At 37.1% G+C, this 17,715-nt stretch overlaps 1 protein-coding gene across 1 annotated transcript in view; it reads right to left on the bottom strand.

Moving 5' to 3' along the window:
- The window catches only part of LOC131190049 (myosin-1B), a 34,277-nt gene extending 19,781 nt beyond the window's left edge, over window positions 1–14,496 (bottom strand). The window contains exons 1-14 of the mRNA XM_058166912.1: window positions 14,382–14,496; window positions 11,443–11,682; window positions 11,218–11,361; window positions 10,338–10,494; window positions 7,899–7,926; window positions 6,816–6,933; window positions 6,629–6,721; window positions 6,434–6,497; window positions 6,258–6,356; window positions 6,052–6,155; window positions 5,286–5,424; window positions 4,666–4,784; window positions 4,433–4,582; window positions 3,376–3,546 (exon numbers count right to left, since the gene is read on the bottom strand). Of these exons, the coding sequence (XP_058022895.1) occupies window positions 3,376–3,546; window positions 4,433–4,582; window positions 4,666–4,784; window positions 5,286–5,424; window positions 6,052–6,155; window positions 6,258–6,356; window positions 6,434–6,497; window positions 6,629–6,721; window positions 6,816–6,933; window positions 7,899–7,926; window positions 10,338–10,494; window positions 11,218–11,361; window positions 11,443–11,646 (1,590 nt within the window). The 5' untranslated portion in view covers window positions 11,647–11,682; window positions 14,382–14,496. The remainder of the gene's footprint in view (window positions 1–3,375; window positions 3,547–4,432; window positions 4,583–4,665; window positions 4,785–5,285; window positions 5,425–6,051; window positions 6,156–6,257; window positions 6,357–6,433; window positions 6,498–6,628; window positions 6,722–6,815; window positions 6,934–7,898; window positions 7,927–10,337; window positions 10,495–11,217; window positions 11,362–11,442; window positions 11,683–14,381) is intronic.
- Between the last annotated feature and the right edge of the window lie 3,219 nt (window positions 14,497–17,715).

Raw genomic sequence — 17,715 nt, 5'->3', positions numbered from 1 at the left:
TTAAATTTTAATTGACTTTTGATGGGTTTTTAAAATTTAAATTTTTGTAATTTTATGGGGGTGTATGTTATTTTAATATTTGGACAAATTTAAATCAGTTTTTTAAGGGTTGTTTTTACTATTGTGTATGTTTGTATTTTATCTGCCTGTTCACCGCCCTGAGTCCTTCGGGAGAAGGGCGGTATACAAATTAAAATATTCTATTCTATTCTATTCTATTCAAAAAATATATTGAGTAGGGAAGCATTGTTACAAATATAGCTGCACCATTATATATATATATATATATATATATATATATATATATATATATATATATATATATATATATATATATATAGGTCTTTGGTTATTCGGGTTTTCTCCCGCGTAAAATTGGAAGTGTCTTGGCGACGTTTCGACGAAGTCTCATTCGTCATCTTCAGGCTTCAGCTTCGTGCTTCTGGGAGCAATTCCAATTTTACGCGGGAGAAAACCCGAATAACCAAAGACCTACATACAAACACCCGCGAAAACCTCAGAAAACAAATATATATATATATATATATATATATATATATATATATATATATATATATATATATATATATATATATATATATATATATATATATATATATATTTGTTTTCTGAGGTTTTCGCGGGTGTTTGTATGTAAGTCTTTGGTTATTCGGGTTTTCTCCCGCGTAAAATTGGAAGTGTCTTGGTGACGTTTCGACGAAGTCTCATTCATCATCTTCAGGCTTCAGCTTCCAAACAATGGATTCCAAACAAATAAGATTACCAAGCTAATCCAAAAAGAACCCCCCACTAAAATCCAAGACAGAGAACAAGAAAACGGCACAGCCCTCCTCCCATATATAAAAGGCACCACAGACAGAATCAGCAAGATCCTCCACAAACACAACATCAAGACAGCATTCTGCACAAACAGAAAAATATCCACCATCCTAAGAAACCCCAAAGACAAAATTGAGTTAGAAAATCAAGGAGTATATGAAATCCCATGCACCGCCTGCCCCACCACATACATTGGACAAACCAACAGAAGAATAAGTGCACGCATTGAAGAACACAAGAACTCATTCAAAAAAGAGGAACCAACTTCTTCCCTGGTCCAACACTTTAAAGTCACAGGACATGATATTGACTTTAAAAAGACCAGAACTATCGCCAAAACTGAACACTTTAACAACAGAATAATCAGAGAAGCCATTGAGATAGAAAAACGCCCACACAGCATGAACAAACGAGATGATACCTCCCGCCTACCAGCCATTTGGAAACCCGCCCTTATTGACAAACGAGTCCCTAACACGAGGAATGACACCAGACCCACACTCACGAGGTCCACACAGGATGTCACCACCGCACATCCACCCAGAAAGCAGACCCAAACCCACACTGATCATGAAGCACGACCAAGGACCAGAAGCCAGACCGCAGCTGCAACATTAGCCATTTCAAACCCCTCCAATCCATACATGCAGCAGACTGACACCCACTATGAAGATGTAGCACGATCACAAAGCCAAACAACAGCTATGCAGCTCACCAGCTCAAATCCCCCTGCAACACAGACTAAATTGAGCACAACCAAGCCCCCACCAACACAGGACACACCCCCATCCAATCAGAGCACAAAAAACCCCCCATCCAATCAGAGCACAGCCAAGCTCCCACCCAATCAGTTCAAACCCCACTAGCAGTTAAAAGGAAGAAACAGCTGCGATCACACATTGCTCCCAGAAGCACGGTTGAAGCCTGAAGATGACGAATGAGACTTCGAAACGTCGCCAAGACACTTCCAATTTTACACGGAGAAAACCCAACAACCAAAGACCTATATACAAACACCGTGAAAACCTCAGAAAACATATATATATATATATATATATATATATATATATATATATATATATATATATATATATATATATATATATATATATATAAACAAATATATATATATTTGTTTTCTGAGGTTTTCGCGGGTGTTTGTATGTAAGTCTTTGGTTATTCGGGTTTTCTCCCGCGTAAAATTGGAAGTGTCTTGGCGACGTTTCGACGAAGTCTCATTCATCATCTTCAGGCTTCAGCTTCCAAACAATGGATTCCAAACAAATAAGATTACCAAGCTAATCCAAAAAGAACCCCCCACTAAAATCCAAGACAGAGAACAAGAAAACGGCACAGCCCTCCTCCCATATATAAAAGGCACCACAGACAGAATCAGCAAGATCCTCCACAAACACAACATCAAGACAGCATTCTGCACAAACAGAAAAATATCCACCATCCTAAGAAACCCCAAAGACAAAATTGAGTTAGAAAATCAAGGAGTATATGAAATCCCATGCACCGCCTGCCCCACCACATACATTGGACAAACCAACAGAAAAATAAGTGCATTGAAGAACACAAGAACTCATTCAAAAAAGAGGAACCAACTTCTTCCCTGGTCCAACACTTTAAAGTCACAGGACATGATATTGACTTTAAAAAGACCAGAACTATCGCCAAAACTGAACACTTTAACAACAGAATAATCAGAGAAGCCATTGAGATAAACGCCCACACAGCATGAACAAACGAGATGACACCTCCCGCCTACCAGCCATTTGGAAACCCGCCCTTATTGACAAACGAGTCCCTAACACGAGGAATGACACCAGACCCACACTCACAAGGTCCACACAGGATGTCACCACCGCACATCCACCCAGAAAGCAGACCCAAACCCACACTGATCATGAAGCACGACCAAGGACCAGAAGCCAGACCGCAGCTGCAACATTAGCCATTTCAAACGCCTCCAATCCATTCATGCAGCAGACTGACACCCACTATGAAGATGTAGCACGACCACAAAGCCAAACAACAGCTATGCAGCTCACCAGCTCAAATCCCCCTGCAACACAGACTAAATTGAGCACAACCAAGCCCCCACCCAAACAGGACACACCCCCAGCCAATCAGAGCACAAACCCCCCCATCCAATCAGAACACAGCCAAGCTCCCACCCAATCAGTTCAAACCCCCACTAGCAGTTAAAAGGAAGAAACAGCTGCGATCACACATTGCTCCCAGAAGCACGAAGCTGAAGCCTGAAGATGACGAATGAGACTTCGTCGAAACGTTGCCAAGACACTTCCAATTTTACACGGAGAAAACCGAACAACCAAAGACCTATATATATATATATATATATATATATATATATATATATATATATATATATATATATATATATATATATATATATATATATATATCTTTATAGCTATAACCAGGGGTAAAGCTCACTTATGCCAAGGCAGTTAACGGTCATTAGTTGAAATTACTGCAAAATTAAATATAACTTTTGATCAAAACCTTCTCAATGAGTTCAATGCAGGCAGCCAAGTCCATGCCAAAGTCAATGAACTCCCATTCAATTCCTTCTTTCTTGTACTCTTCTTGCTCCAGGACAAACATGTGATGGTTGAAAAACTGTTGCAGTTTCTCATTGGTGAAGTTGATGCAGAGCTGCTCCAAGCTGTTGAACTAGGGAGAGAAAAAAAGAAGAATTTGTTTTATAAACACACAACATATTATCCATTCTTAATTTTGGTGTCCAAATGTTTAATTGTAAAGTATTTTTCATCTGTTTGTCTATGTAATATCAGTATTATGCTGAGTTATTTAAAAAAATCTTCTAAGGTTCTGCATTAACTTCATAAATATTATCCTGAAGGATAATTATAGATACTATAAACAGAATGACACCAATTTTTGACTAAATAAAATTGCTATATGTTTATTTTCTCTTTTGCGTATGGATGAAACTGCTAATTAAATTACTTTCTTTCCTGGTCATGAGTTTGCTAATACATTACAGAGCTTCCCCAAACTGGCTAGGTGTTCAATTCTGAATATATGTGTGATCAATTATCTGTCTGTGCATATTGACACTTTTTTTTGAAGTCTGCTGCAATGTTCTTTAAGTTGAAAATTGCAAATAAAAAAATCTAAGTCTATGTTATGAACTAACAAAAACATTTCAGAACAAAGATAGTAGAACAAAACTGAGATAGGAAGACTTGATAACAAAAACCATCTGCTTGGTCCTAAGCAGAGGTGCTATTCAGCAGGTTCTGACCAGTTCTGGAGAACCGGTAGTGGAAATTTTGAGTAGTTCGGAAAACCGGTAAATACCACCTCTGACTGGCCCCATCCCCATCTATTCTCTGCCTCCCGAGTCCCAGCTAATCGGGAGGAAATGGGGATTTTGCAGTAACCTTCCTCTGGAGTGGGGTGGGAATGGAGATTTTACAGTATCCTTCCCCTGCCATGTCCACAAAGCTGCGCCCACAAAGCCATGCCACACCCACAGAACCGGTAGTAAAAAAATTTAAATCCCACCACTGGTCCCAAGGTTTCATTTCCTTACATCAAAGATCTCAAAGCCGGCAATGTCCAGCACACCGATGAAGTATTGTCTGGGTTGTTTAGTATCCAATTGTTGGTTGATACGAATGACCATCCACAAGAACATCTTCTCAAAAACAGCTTTAGCCAGAGCACCTACGTTATTGTAGACCTAGAAGAACAACATGGGACATTCAGTCACGTAAAGGACATAATTAATATTTTAGCTTTCCCTTTGATTTGAGAAAGACTTACCTGCTGGACAGTTTGGCCTTTGGTGACATATTCATTGCCGACCTTGACCCGGGGATAGCACAGAGCTTTCAATAGATCTGCTGAGTTGAGATTCATGAGGTAGGCAGCCTTGTCAGCAACTGAGCACAGTCAAGGAAGGAAGATAAGATCAGTGTGTATTAGAAAAACTATAATTTCCAAGTCTTCTAGAAGACCAAAACAGATTCTAATTTTGACAAATAGGCCATCCAGATTTTTTTACCAGCTTCTAATTTTGTCAGCATTTTGAATTATTGATTTGGTTAACAATTGAATTATTATTTTGGGGGGACAACGACCCTAAAGCAGATGTGTACAACTTCAGTCAGCTTTGTATGGAGTAGAGATGATCACACTCGCAAAGTTTACAGGAGGTATATCTAGCAAATGGCAAAATAGCAATTTAAAATACATTTTCAGTTTCCTATATATTTGCTTCTAAAGCTAAACTTATAAAAAGCACTGTGTCTTTGTCTAGTAAGGAAAATACTTATAATAAAATGCAATATCCTAGCAGTTCTGTAAATGATATGTTGTACTGCATCCTCCATATCATATTCTGGGTCTTAGCATATCATGTTTGTCATTCCATAGCCAAATACCTTCTGTGCCGTCTGGCTCAGCCTGCTCCTCTCGCTGCTTCTGCTTGAATTTCATATTCCCGTAGTGCATAACAGCTCCTGTCAGCTTGTAAATGGCTGTCTTTTCTTCCGCAGTGAAGCCCAGGATGTCAATGGCACTCTGGCAATGAAATCTTTAGTCAAAATACTGCCTGATATGCTAGATGAAAGCACAATGTTCAAGCCTATTTGGAATTGGAAAAATATATTCTAGTAACGAGTGACCTGTAGTAGTAATAATAATAATAATAATAATAAATATTATTATTATTATTATTATTATTATTATTATTATTATTATTATTATTATTATTATTATTATTATTTTTTTTTTTTACTGGCCTTGAAATACTGCATCAAGATAGAAGATCCTTCTGGAAAAGGAGTTAGCAAATCCTTTAGGTTCCCATGATTTCTAACATGCCCACGTGGTTTCATCAATGTTTTTGAGTAGCACTAAACAATATGACTCATTATAAAAAGAAAAAAACTGAAAGGGAAAATATCAAAACTCTTTTCTGTAGCAGTGGCAGAAATAAGTTTGGTTTAAAAGAAAGATGGAAGAAGTGAATTTCCTTCCACTATTACTATTTTCTGAAGCACTCTGCCTGAAACACCAGAGTTTCTTTCTACTGGGACATTTAAAAATATTTTCACTCCTAACATAATTGGACCAAAAAATGATATACCAAAAATGGATATTTAATCAAGTTAATATTTCATGTCCACAATTTTGCAAATTACTTACGTCAGTTGCCATCAACTCTTCTTGATCATTAATGCTGGCAACACTGATCTCACCCTGGCTGACAAAATGGTAGTCATATGGGTTGGTAGTAATCAGAAGCATCTCTACATACAAAGAAGCACAAACATGATTTCATTTTTCGAGCATCAGCACATTTTTAATGTTTAATAGTGGAAATAGTCTTCCAAATGGATGATTCTCCTTACCGATTAGTTCTGGCCTCTTGTTGGACATGATCTGGTAAAAGATGTGGTAGCTCCTTTCAGCCTTGAGCTGGAAGGTAACTCTGGACTTCTCCAGCAGATCTGACAAAGCAATGAAGTTGAATTAGTTAAGGAAGAAAGAAAGAGTCAAATAAACACACACAAAAAATATCCCTTACATGTCTCAATGTCTGCAGAAGCCAGCTTGCCAGTGGTACCAAAATGGATTCTGATGAATTTGCCCTTTAAAGAAGAGAAGACATGATATTAAAAAGACATAATTTTACTCTGTTTTAGAGATTAACTTGCAAACAGAGGCTGCATTCAGTTTTTCACAAACGAAAGTATTTGGTCCTATTTTGCACAGGACTTACAAAGCGTGAAGAGTTGTCATTCCTCACAGTCTTGGCATTTCCAAAAGCCTCCAATAAGGGATTGGCACTGATGATTTGATCTTCAAGGGTGCCCTTAAAGTGAAAACATCATGATTAATTTCAATTTGTTTCATCACAGAAAATTTCAAAGTATTCACTTTTCCTCTTTTACAAAAAGAATACACACCTGTATTTTGCCTTGTTGGGCTGATTCTTCCTTTTTCTTGTCAGAAGAAACTGCAATTGTTGCGAAGTACTGGATGACACGTTTCGTGTTCACAGTTTTTCCAGCACCAGATTCTCCACTATTGATTCAAAGAAGACTTCCATTAATGTGTTAGAAATCATTTCATTGAGATTCCAACTCTAGGTCACTAAGAAGTAGGGATGGAGGATGGCCTCAATTGCCCTCAGGCCTGGGAAATCAGAAAGGCCTTCTAAGCCTGATTGAATTATAGGAAATTGCAGTTTTCATTCCAATCTGCCTATAAACAAAATTTATATTAACTCTGGCTTTGCAAGACACAGTAAAAATCCAAAGTTTAAACCCGCCTGCCAAGGATATGAGTTATTTCCAGAGGTGAAATCCAGCAGGTTCTGACAGATTCTGGAGAACCAGTAGTGGAAATTTTGAGTAGTTTGGAGAACCAGCAAATGCCACCTCTGGCTGGCCCCAGAGTGGCGTGGGAATGGAGATTTTGCAATATCCTTCCCCTGCCATGCCCACCCAGCCACGCCCACCAAGCCACACCATGCCCACTAAGCCCACAGAACCGGTAGTAAAAAAAATTGAATTTCACCCCTGGTTATTTGTCCTATGAAACTCTCTCATCTGACCCATGCTGCAGTTTCGTTGGTGTTGTTTTTCAAATCTAATTGCACCATAAAGTGGGGAGGCTGATTGAAAGGATCTCAGTTTCAAATCTTATTGTTGTGCATGTATGTGTGTGTAAAAGAGTTTTATGACAGTGCGTGCAAACTTCTGTTGTTCTACCTGCTACTGACCTTCTAGCTAAAATAATTTTCCCATCCTTGTTCTAAATACTTCTTTGCTATATCAGTTTATCTACAATGATCTCCACTGCAGTTTAGTTAAGAATCCTAATAGGGGCTGCCAAATGTTGTTGAGGAATCATTGTTACAGCATTCAAACTGACCAGTGATACACAGTAGTCCTGCAGTTTCTTTTAGAACAGTGGGCTGATTGTCCTAATTTTATTTCAGAGAAATCAATAGAACAAAAGTGGACCAGATAAGAAGGCATACTTACGTGATCAAAATGGATTGATTCTCGCGATCTGAAAAGATTTTTTTAAAAGTTACTTGTGACTTTTACAATTATATGGTATGTTGCAAAAAAAATCCACCCCTACATCATTCTGAGTATAAATGAGCAGAAGCACATCCTCTAAATTTTTGAACCCCCTTATCCCAACACATACAGACACACACATACATGTGTTTATGTATAAATGTGTGCGTGTGTACACATATATACTGTATTTATGTTGTATCATAAATCCTAAAAAATAGTTTTCATCAATTTGTCTTTCACCAGTGACCATTTTAATCTGCAAAAGAATGCAATTGTTTTAAGTCACCTTGACCACTAGAACTAATTCAGTATTTCACTGTCATTTAAAGCAGGGGTCTCCAACCTTGGCAACTTGAAGACTTGTGGATTTCAACTCCCAGAATTCCTCAGCCAGCTTTCCCAGAGGAATTCTGGGAGTTGAAGTCCACAAGTCTTCAAGTTGCCAGGGTTGGAGACCCCTGATTTAAAGGAGAAAGATTCTAAGGAGGCATGCCTTTATTCATTTTTTCTACTTAAAAGATTTTGAAAGAAGCTGTGCAGAGGGACTCAGAACTCAACCTCTTTTACTCCATCAGCAGGATAACTGAGGCAGGAGAAGCCAACAACAGAAGCATCATCTTTGAAAAAAGGTCAGATCAAGCTGTGGCCATGGAGGGAAAAAAATTCCCTCAAAACTTCCTTCAGTGAATCTGTATGGGCAAGCCATTGGGCAACAGCTGAACAGCTTCTTGACTTCTCCTTTCCCTTTCCAAAATTCAGAGCAGAGCTGTTCTTAAATCCCATTCTAATTACATCTGATCACTGTTCTTGAGGGGAATTATTAAAAAACCCAGATGTATGAAGCATTTGCCATTCAGTATACGGCAGTGGTGGGATTCAGCCAGTTCACACCACTTAGGGAAACCGGTTGTTAACTTTCTGAGAAGTTTGGTGAACTGGTTGTTGGAAGAAATCATTAAGGCAGAGAACCGGTTGTTAAATTACCTGAATCCCACCACTGGTATATGGTATATGGCCTGTATATTGCTCCTTGTATAAAAGATGCATCATGTAACGTTTTCATAGTCAATGTTCCAGGCTGTATTTAGATGTCTTATCAAAATCATTCTGTTTTTTTTTTTTTGAATGTGGCAATATTATGTTTTATTGCCTACAGGTAGTCCTCAACCTATGACCACTTGCTTAATGACCATTCAAAGTTACAATGGATACCACCAAAGGCACTTACAATCCACTCCAAACTTCCAAAAGCTGCTCCCCCTCCTGTGGTCACCTGATTGCATTTCAGGAGCTTGGCAACAGGACTTCATTTATGGCCCTTTGCAGCATCCCACAGTCATATGACCGCAATTTACTGAAAAAAGTATTTATTTCCAATTTTCAGCAAAAATGCCCGATAGCAAACAGCGGATTTGCTTAACAGCCATGGTGTTCTCTTAATGATCAAGATGTTTGCTTAATGACTCTGTATTTGCTTAACGACTGCTGCAAAAATGGTTGGAAAAGCAGATCTGGTCACACATGATTCATTTTATGACCATCATGATTTAACAACCATAATAGGCATTATAGCTGATTTGATTACTCTATTTGCTATTTGTTTTTTGTCTGTAATATTTATTTTGTCATCTATTTGTGGAATTTCTTGTCATTGATCATCATGAATATTTTTTTTAGAAAATTTATATTGCCACCTACTCACACATGGTGACTCAAAACAGCTTACATGAATATAAAAACATCATATAAAAATAAAAATAGAAGAAAATAATAAAACAATTAAAATAATAAAATAATAGCCCCACCACCCCCATATCAGTGACAATACATATTCATACACGCCATTTAATAGACTCCATCCCACTCTGGGTTCCCCAGGCCCACTGGTAGAACCATGTCTTCAGAGCCTTCCGGAAGAGTTTTAGAGTGGGGGCCAATCTAATCTCTGGTGGAATGATGTTTCAGAGAGAGGAAGCCACCACAGAGAAGGCACTTCTTCTGGGTCCCGCCAGATGTATCTCTCTAGAGGATGGGACCCGCATCATTCCTTGCCTTCCCACTCTAGTGGGTCGGATAGATGTGACTGGCAAGAGATGGTTCCTCAGATAACCTGGTCCCAAGCCATGAAGGGCTTTAAAGGTGACAACCAGTCCCTTGAATTGCACCTGGAAGCAAATTGGCAACCAATGCAGTTCCCAGAAGAGAGGTGAAACATGCACATCAAGGGCTGCACAGAACCATGTGGGCTACTGCATTTTGCACCAACTGAAGCTTCCGGATGCTTTTCAGAGGGAGCATCTATTCTTAAGGGTCTGAAAGGAATTCCAAAAGCCATGTTCTTCCTGCTTTGCCTACCTTATTATTTTTTTTCCCCAGAAACATTCATCTACTCACCAGTTAACATGGATTGATACGCATTGTCAGAGATGGAGAAAATGTGGGGAGGGGCCTCTTGACGCTTTTTGCCTCTGTAAGCTGACACCACTTCTGGGTTGTACACTGGCAACCACTTGTAGGGATTGACAGTGACACAGAAGAGACCTGAGTAGGTCTGCAAAAGTACAAGACAAATATCATCATCTATTTGCTTGTTATATTCGTTATTTTCCTTAAATCCTAAGAAACTGAATCATACATAAAATAGTTATATGGAAGGGAAAAAGTTGAAAAAGTTGAAAAGAAAGAAAGAAATAATTAAAAAATGATAGATATTTACTGTGAAAGGAGCAGTATCATATGTTCTATACTTTCTAAAAGTTCATTTTAAAAAATAGGCACACAACATGTTACGTTGTGCAGAAACTGCTATATCAGTCTATAAGAAGTGCAGAGGTCATGCACAGAGGCCTCCCACATTATTTATGTGCATAATATAACCAACATTTTGTCTATATGAATGTTAATTTTGTGCAGCAATATGTGATCACCAAACTGATTTATAGATTATTCTGACAATGCAAATTTGTAGTCTGAGTGGTATTTCAACAGGCTTTTCGTTGGCTGATGCTATCAAAACTAGACACTCTTCTTTATCAACTTTGGATCAGTTTATCCTTCTCTTAATATATGATAGTTATTCTAAATATGTTCATTTCTAGACACCATGTAAAAATATGAAGTAATCAGTTGACTCTATTATCATTAAAATCTCTATTGGGTATTTGTTCAGATTTTTCATGATCCTTACTGGTTTTAAGAGATCACACATGCATTTTTTGAGTCCACAGTATTGCACTAACAGAAAGCAGCAAACAGGAACCATGGCTAAACTCACGTAGATCATCCAGGCTGCATAACGCTCTTTGAGGTTATACAGGACAGCGGGTTCATTGAGGTGGGTCATCATGGCCATGTCCTCAATTTTGTCATATTTGGGAGGGTTCATAGGAAAGACTTGGTCATCCTTTACAGTCACATTCTAGGAAAGAAAAGACGTTGGTAAGTTGAGCTGGTCTAACAATGGCTAACTTTGGCAATAAGTTTCTTATCCTTTACTCACTTCTCCTTTTTCAGTCTTGACTATGACTTTCCCTGCTTCTTTACTTTGTATAACACCTTTCACGTATGATTCCTTAGCATCCACCACATAAATGGAGGTCTTGGCGTCAAAGGGCTTGTTCTGGGATTCAATTCTCTCCTTTTCTGACTTCCGGAGATAAGAGGCAGCTTCCCCGAAAATTGCCATTTCAGCGTCTGACGACATGGCTGCAGTTTACAGGGCACACCGCAGCAGAGAAAACTACATGGAGGAAAGATAGTCTATCAGGTTATAGGTACAAGATAAGCTTTTCTAAAAGGCTAAATTATTAGTTTTTGTCTCTTTTGCAACTTTCTGCCTTGTGGACTTAGCAACCTTATGTACCTTATTAATAAGGTATTAATTTATAAGGTACTAATTAATTAATAAGGTATTAATTAATAAGATATTAATTAATAATGTACTTATTAAGTACCTTATGCCACCAGGCTTGAAATTTTGGACCTGGAAAACCTAGAACTACGCTGCCTATGGTCTGACCTAAGCTTAGTACACAAAATTGTCTGCTACAATGTCCTACCTGTCAATGACCACTTCAGCTTCAACTGCAATAATGCACAAGCAAACAATACCATGTTTCCCTGAAAATAAGACCGTGTCTTATATTTTTTTGAACCCTGAAATAAACACTTGGCCTTATTGCCATGTGCTCAAAAGCCCAATTGGGCTTATTATCAGGGGATGTCTTATTTTGGGGGAAACAGGGTAGATACAAACTCAAAGTAAACTGCTCCAAACTCGACTGCAGAAAATACGACTTCAGCAACAGAGTGGTCAATGCCAGGAACTCACTACCTGACTTTGTTATTACATCTTCAAACTCCCAAAACTTTAACCTTAAATTGTCTACCGGGAACCTCACTCTGTTCCTAAGAGATCTGTAAGGGGCCATGCATAAGCACACCAGCATACAGTACCTACTGTTTCTCTCCTACTGTTCCCATTTATTCGTACTCATTTATTATGTATATACTTATACCTGCTTATACTTATAAGTTTATATGTCATGTTCATACTTTACTTGTTTTCTCATGCATGCTTGACAAACTAAATAAATAAAATAAATAAATAACTGCTGATGATTACAGGACCCTTCTAGATTGCCTTCCTTTGATGGAAACAATATTCCCTGCTAGAAGGAACCTACACTTTCTTTTCTGGAAGAAGAGAAAATGACCAAAAAGTGTAAGATGTGCCATTTCATTTCCGTTAGGAACTTGTAGACATTAATAAATCAGCATGTGGTCTAGGTCCTTCTACCAACATTATTATTATCTTCAACTTTTTACTCAAGGCATCCAAAAGAAATTTTTTTTAAAAAAATATAAACTATGGATGAATAGACAAAAGGAGAAATGTAGGAGCTCAGACTAGATATATAGAGAGGGGGAAGGGCAGAGGGGGAGGGGGTGGGGGTGGGGCAGAGGATGAAAAGAGGGGGAGGAGAGAAAGCTATCTACCCTCTGAAAGAAAAATAATTCAGCAGACAGTAGAACCGCATCCTATTTCCCTACTGTAATCTGTAATTGATTACTTTAGTTAAATATAGGTAATAAAGCAGGACTCTGCTGAGAACTCAGCACATATTTTATAAATGAAAATAAAAAGAATGAAGCAAAAAAGGAAGTGAAGCATATATGTGTGTGAAAAAATGTGATTTATGTGCACAGAACAACTATAAAATATGATCATAACATATAAAATATTTAATTACTTTTTTATAATGTATATTATAATTATTATGTATTCCAACAGGGGATGAGTATTCTAATGAAGGAACTGTGAATTTAATCAGCAACAGAACCTACTCCTATCTCGTGCCTCCAGGCTGTTTTTCTTTTGAAGTAAGCATATGCCGTTATATTTTTACTCTACTGTTTTGAAAAAGAGAAGTTTGTGAGCATTTGGTGTCTTTAAATTAAATACTTTTTTGTCCTTCTTGTTTTTTTCCATTTTTAAAAGTAAAGTGCTTAATAAAAACTATTTTTTAAAAAAGAAATTAAATACTGCCCGCTTTATCCTTGGCATTAGAAATATTCCAGTCTCTTATCAGAAATTTGAAAGGGACAGTACAGAAGCCTGCTTTGTGGTGCATCCTTGTAACTAGGAAACCATAATCTTCATGGCCAGCAAAATGAAACATCTTCATTAAGGAGTCACAGAGATCCAGCCCAAGATTTGTGCCTTGCTGACTTAAGTTCTGAAATAAAATCCAGTGTTCGATCGCTTTTTAAGTATCGTAGTTTTACATTTTAATTTTTTTAAATAAAAATAATTTCTGAATGTATTTGGGGATCCATTTATATTTAATGTTTACTTTTTTTTTTACTTTTAAAATCTTTTGCTTATATTCTTTTCATTCCTCCTAGGTTCTTGTAGCAAGATGGGCGGCAAACAATTTTAATAAATAAAAATATATAAATAAATAAAATCTCCATTTTTGAATTATTTGTTTATCTTTACTACGTGTTAGATGTTACACGTTGATCACATTTTCAAATGCAGTTTTATCTATATTACGGGGATCATAATATTATCTACATTAGGAGCATTGTAATGCTATCTATATTATGGGTACTAGCACTGTTATGCCTTACCTCACCTTCTGCAAGAAGTTACAGGCAGCCTTGAGGCTGGCCAGAACTATGCAAACAATTTAGGGGGGGAAATGATGATGATGATGATGATGATGATAATTCTCTTTGTAATCCAAGATTTCCAAAGTTCCAAGAATATGTTGATATAAAGAATGGAAATGTACAGACATATTCAAGAACAGGTTTGAATGTCCCCAGAGAAGTTAGTTCCAGAAGTGGCAAGATGGCCCTGGGATGTGTAGAGTCCCAGGCCTACCTGTGATCCTTCCCTCCAACTCCAAGTTCATTCTTCACATGACTTACCTTGAAGCTGTAGGCAAAGCTCAGGCAGATCAAAGATAAGGCAGGTCCCAGAAACTCTTTTATAATATCTGCTCGGCCCTAGCACCTCCTCTGCCACAGGTCAAATATTTCTGGCCAAGTATTGTTTTGGCAAAGTTGACTGCAAACATAATTCTTACTCATATTATCCCTGGATATATTTAGAGTTGAGCCACTGCATTCCTGCAAGTGCCTGTATCATTTCTAAATATATTTGATGGAAGTCATTAACTTATAACATTTTCAATAAAAGCATCTTAACCTAAAAGTGATACTGAGCACCACCCCCACTGAAAAATCAGTTTTTAAAAAGTGATTTAAATGACTTTTGGTCACATTTAAACAGCTTCAATAACATTTAAGTGACTTTTTTTTTCTGAAGCCATTTTCATTAATACCTTTGCAGAAAGGAAAGGATAACTGGCTTCTGTGCTACTGCCAGAGAAACACAGATACTGTAATTGTAAAATATTTTATTCCAATCTGATTGTGATATGTCCAAAAACCTACTGTGCAATAAATCATTTTTGTTGGAATAGGAAAACCTGTCTACTATTTTCAGACAACATCTGATAAATAGTCATGATGACGAGTAAGGAATAGGAGACATGGGACTCTTGGCATGCCTTCTATGATTACCAAGACAGTATTCGCACACCCTTTGGATCATGCTTAGAATTTGAGTTATAAGGAGCATGTGTTCTGTAAGAGCGTGCAAGAGAAGAAGCTGGGAAGAGATACTTGTGCCTTGCAATGGCAAGCCAAAGGTTATTGAGAAAGAGATATGATGATGATGGAAAAATAAAAGAGTACAAGAAGCTTGAGGCTCTCGTACACTGCAAGAAGAAGTCGATGTAGTTTGCCAAGTCCTGTGTGGCAAACTCAAATTTCCCTTTAATGTGTCCTTTCTCGGATAGAATTTTGGGAAGCTCCGCATCAGGTTAATTTGCTTCATTGTTCTCCTTCCACGATCTATGCCATTCCTTTTCCATGTTCTCCCTGCCTTTACCTAGGCATTGCTTGTTCATTCTCCCTCAGTGTTGTAATGTTACTGTAGGAATGGGGGCTCCTTGCAATATTCCTTCCTTTCCATTTGTTTAGGTGATGGAATGTAGTAAGGAGGCGGATTCCCAGGAGGGAGGGGGCACATTCCAGAGGAGTAAAAGGCAACTCGGTCCAAATGTTATATGTTAGAAAAAGAGACTGAAGACAGACCGTCCCTAGTAATTCCTGGAGTACAGGGTAGAATATATGGTAGATGTGGATAGTAGAGTGCTCAGTTTGGCAATATTTTGTCTACAGGTGTGAAATAATAAAATAACTCTACTTGGAAAAATCTCCATGTGTTGTTTTTGGTTTGGAGCCTGGACCTGTAGTGGGTTATTGTTTAACCCACTATTGTTTCCCTAAAAGATGTATTGGCCATTGAATAGGTATGTAATGCAAGAATTTCATCTTCCTCTTCCTTGATCCTTAGCACAACCAAATATAAAGTTATACATTATTTAGTACTGATCTGCTCACAAGCAGAGGAAATTATTGGTTAGAGTTTTAGAGCACTTTTTCATTCGGTTATTGTTCATTCCTCAGAGATTAAAAACCCATAGAATTTTGTCAAAACTCTGGAGAAATCTACTTATCTTATTGCTTGTAACAGATGATAGATGGGAGGGAGGGAGAGAGGGAGGGAGGGTGAGAGAGAGAGAGAGAGAGAGAGAGAGAGAGATGGCAGGAATAAGCATAAGCATAAAAGTGCAGCTAAGTGCACATTTTTCAAGCCTACATGCAGTTAATGTCAGTTTCATTTGTGCTTAGCTAATTTTTATTCAAAGTTAGGGGCTTTTTTAAAGATTAAGTACTAGATAACAATGCCAAAAAACAATTCAGGCTAAAGTAATATCACTTACAGCAGGGATCTCCAAATTTAGCAACTTTGAGACTTGTGGACTTCAACTCCCAGAATTCCCCAGCCAGCATAGCTGGCTGAAGAATTCTGGGAGTTGAAGTCCACAGGTCTTAAAGTTACCAAATTTGGAGACCTCTGACTTACAGAATTACAGATGGCGTAAGACTGACACTAAAAATAGCACTTCCCCAAACTGATTCCATATATTAGTTCATATGAATTATGAATTTTTCTGCCCTCTTTTGTGTGAGTTGAATATTTTAGTAGTATAATCCAATATACAAATTGTTTTCCCAATTGCTAAAATGTATTTTTTATTAAAACTATATATAGTTTTGTAACAGCAGGTGCCATGCTTTACCTTCTGTCTGTCTGTCTATTAAATCACAATTCAAATTTCATTTCTCTGATATGTAATCATCAATTTAGAAAAAGACAATACTATTTGTATAACAAAGCTTAGTTTGTTCATTTATAATGTTCCCCGTAATGAATATGAAATTTATTCTTATTCCCCCATGTTATTTTCATTTTAATTCCTAATCAGTCTCTATATTATTTCCATTGTATGTATATTTAATAGTACTTTTATCATTTAGCTGATTCCTTTAAAACAGATGTATGACTATATACCAGGATAGTACCTAAAATTAAAACTATTTGGTTAGGGATATATGATGGCTGTACACTGTACAATTATGAAAAAGGAATATATTACATTTTCTATAGTGCAAAAATCAAAGAAAAAATGAAAACTTGGATTACTTGGATATTTCATACAATTCTAAGAAATATGTCTGAGTAAATGAAAGTCTTATATGGAAGCATCCTTACTTCTGAATGTGTTTTCATTGGATTTAGTATAAAAATAAAAAAATATGTTTTGTTTGTGCCTATTTAACAATATTTTACCCATTTCATTAAAAAAAAATAAACTGCCTTTCCATTAAAATCTGGAAACCTCATATTGCAAAATTGAAAGTTGATAGGTCAAGGCTACCTTAAATCAAGTTCAGTTTTTGATAACTACATCAATGCTTCCATGTAGTTTTCTTGATAACAAGGTAGCAGTGATTTGCCATTGCTACTTCTCTAGTTTTCCTTTTTTTACTTCCTGGTCTACCTTTTTGGTACTCTGTGCTCCAAATAAGCTCCAATCCTGTGCAGCTTTTCTGAGATCAGCTAAAGTCTCTATATTCTACAACCCATTTAATTCTACTACCAAGGGAATTCTATTACCATAGGAAATCCAATTTTATGAAAATTATTATAATCCTTATGGAAATTACATTATGGGCATTATATAGATAATATATTTCTGTATAGAAATAATAATTAGATATTAATAAAATTCATTTAAATATACACATCCTACCAGACAGAAAAATAGAAGTGCATAAATCATCTGCA

The sequence above is a fragment of the Ahaetulla prasina genome, chromosome 2, assembly GCF_028640845.1.
Source record: "Ahaetulla prasina isolate Xishuangbanna chromosome 2, ASM2864084v1, whole genome shotgun sequence".
Classification (NCBI taxonomy): domain Eukaryota; kingdom Metazoa; phylum Chordata; class Lepidosauria; order Squamata; family Colubridae; genus Ahaetulla; species Ahaetulla prasina.
Note: the sequence above shows the minus strand (reverse complement) of the source record. Positions and strands in the feature narration are given on the sequence as shown.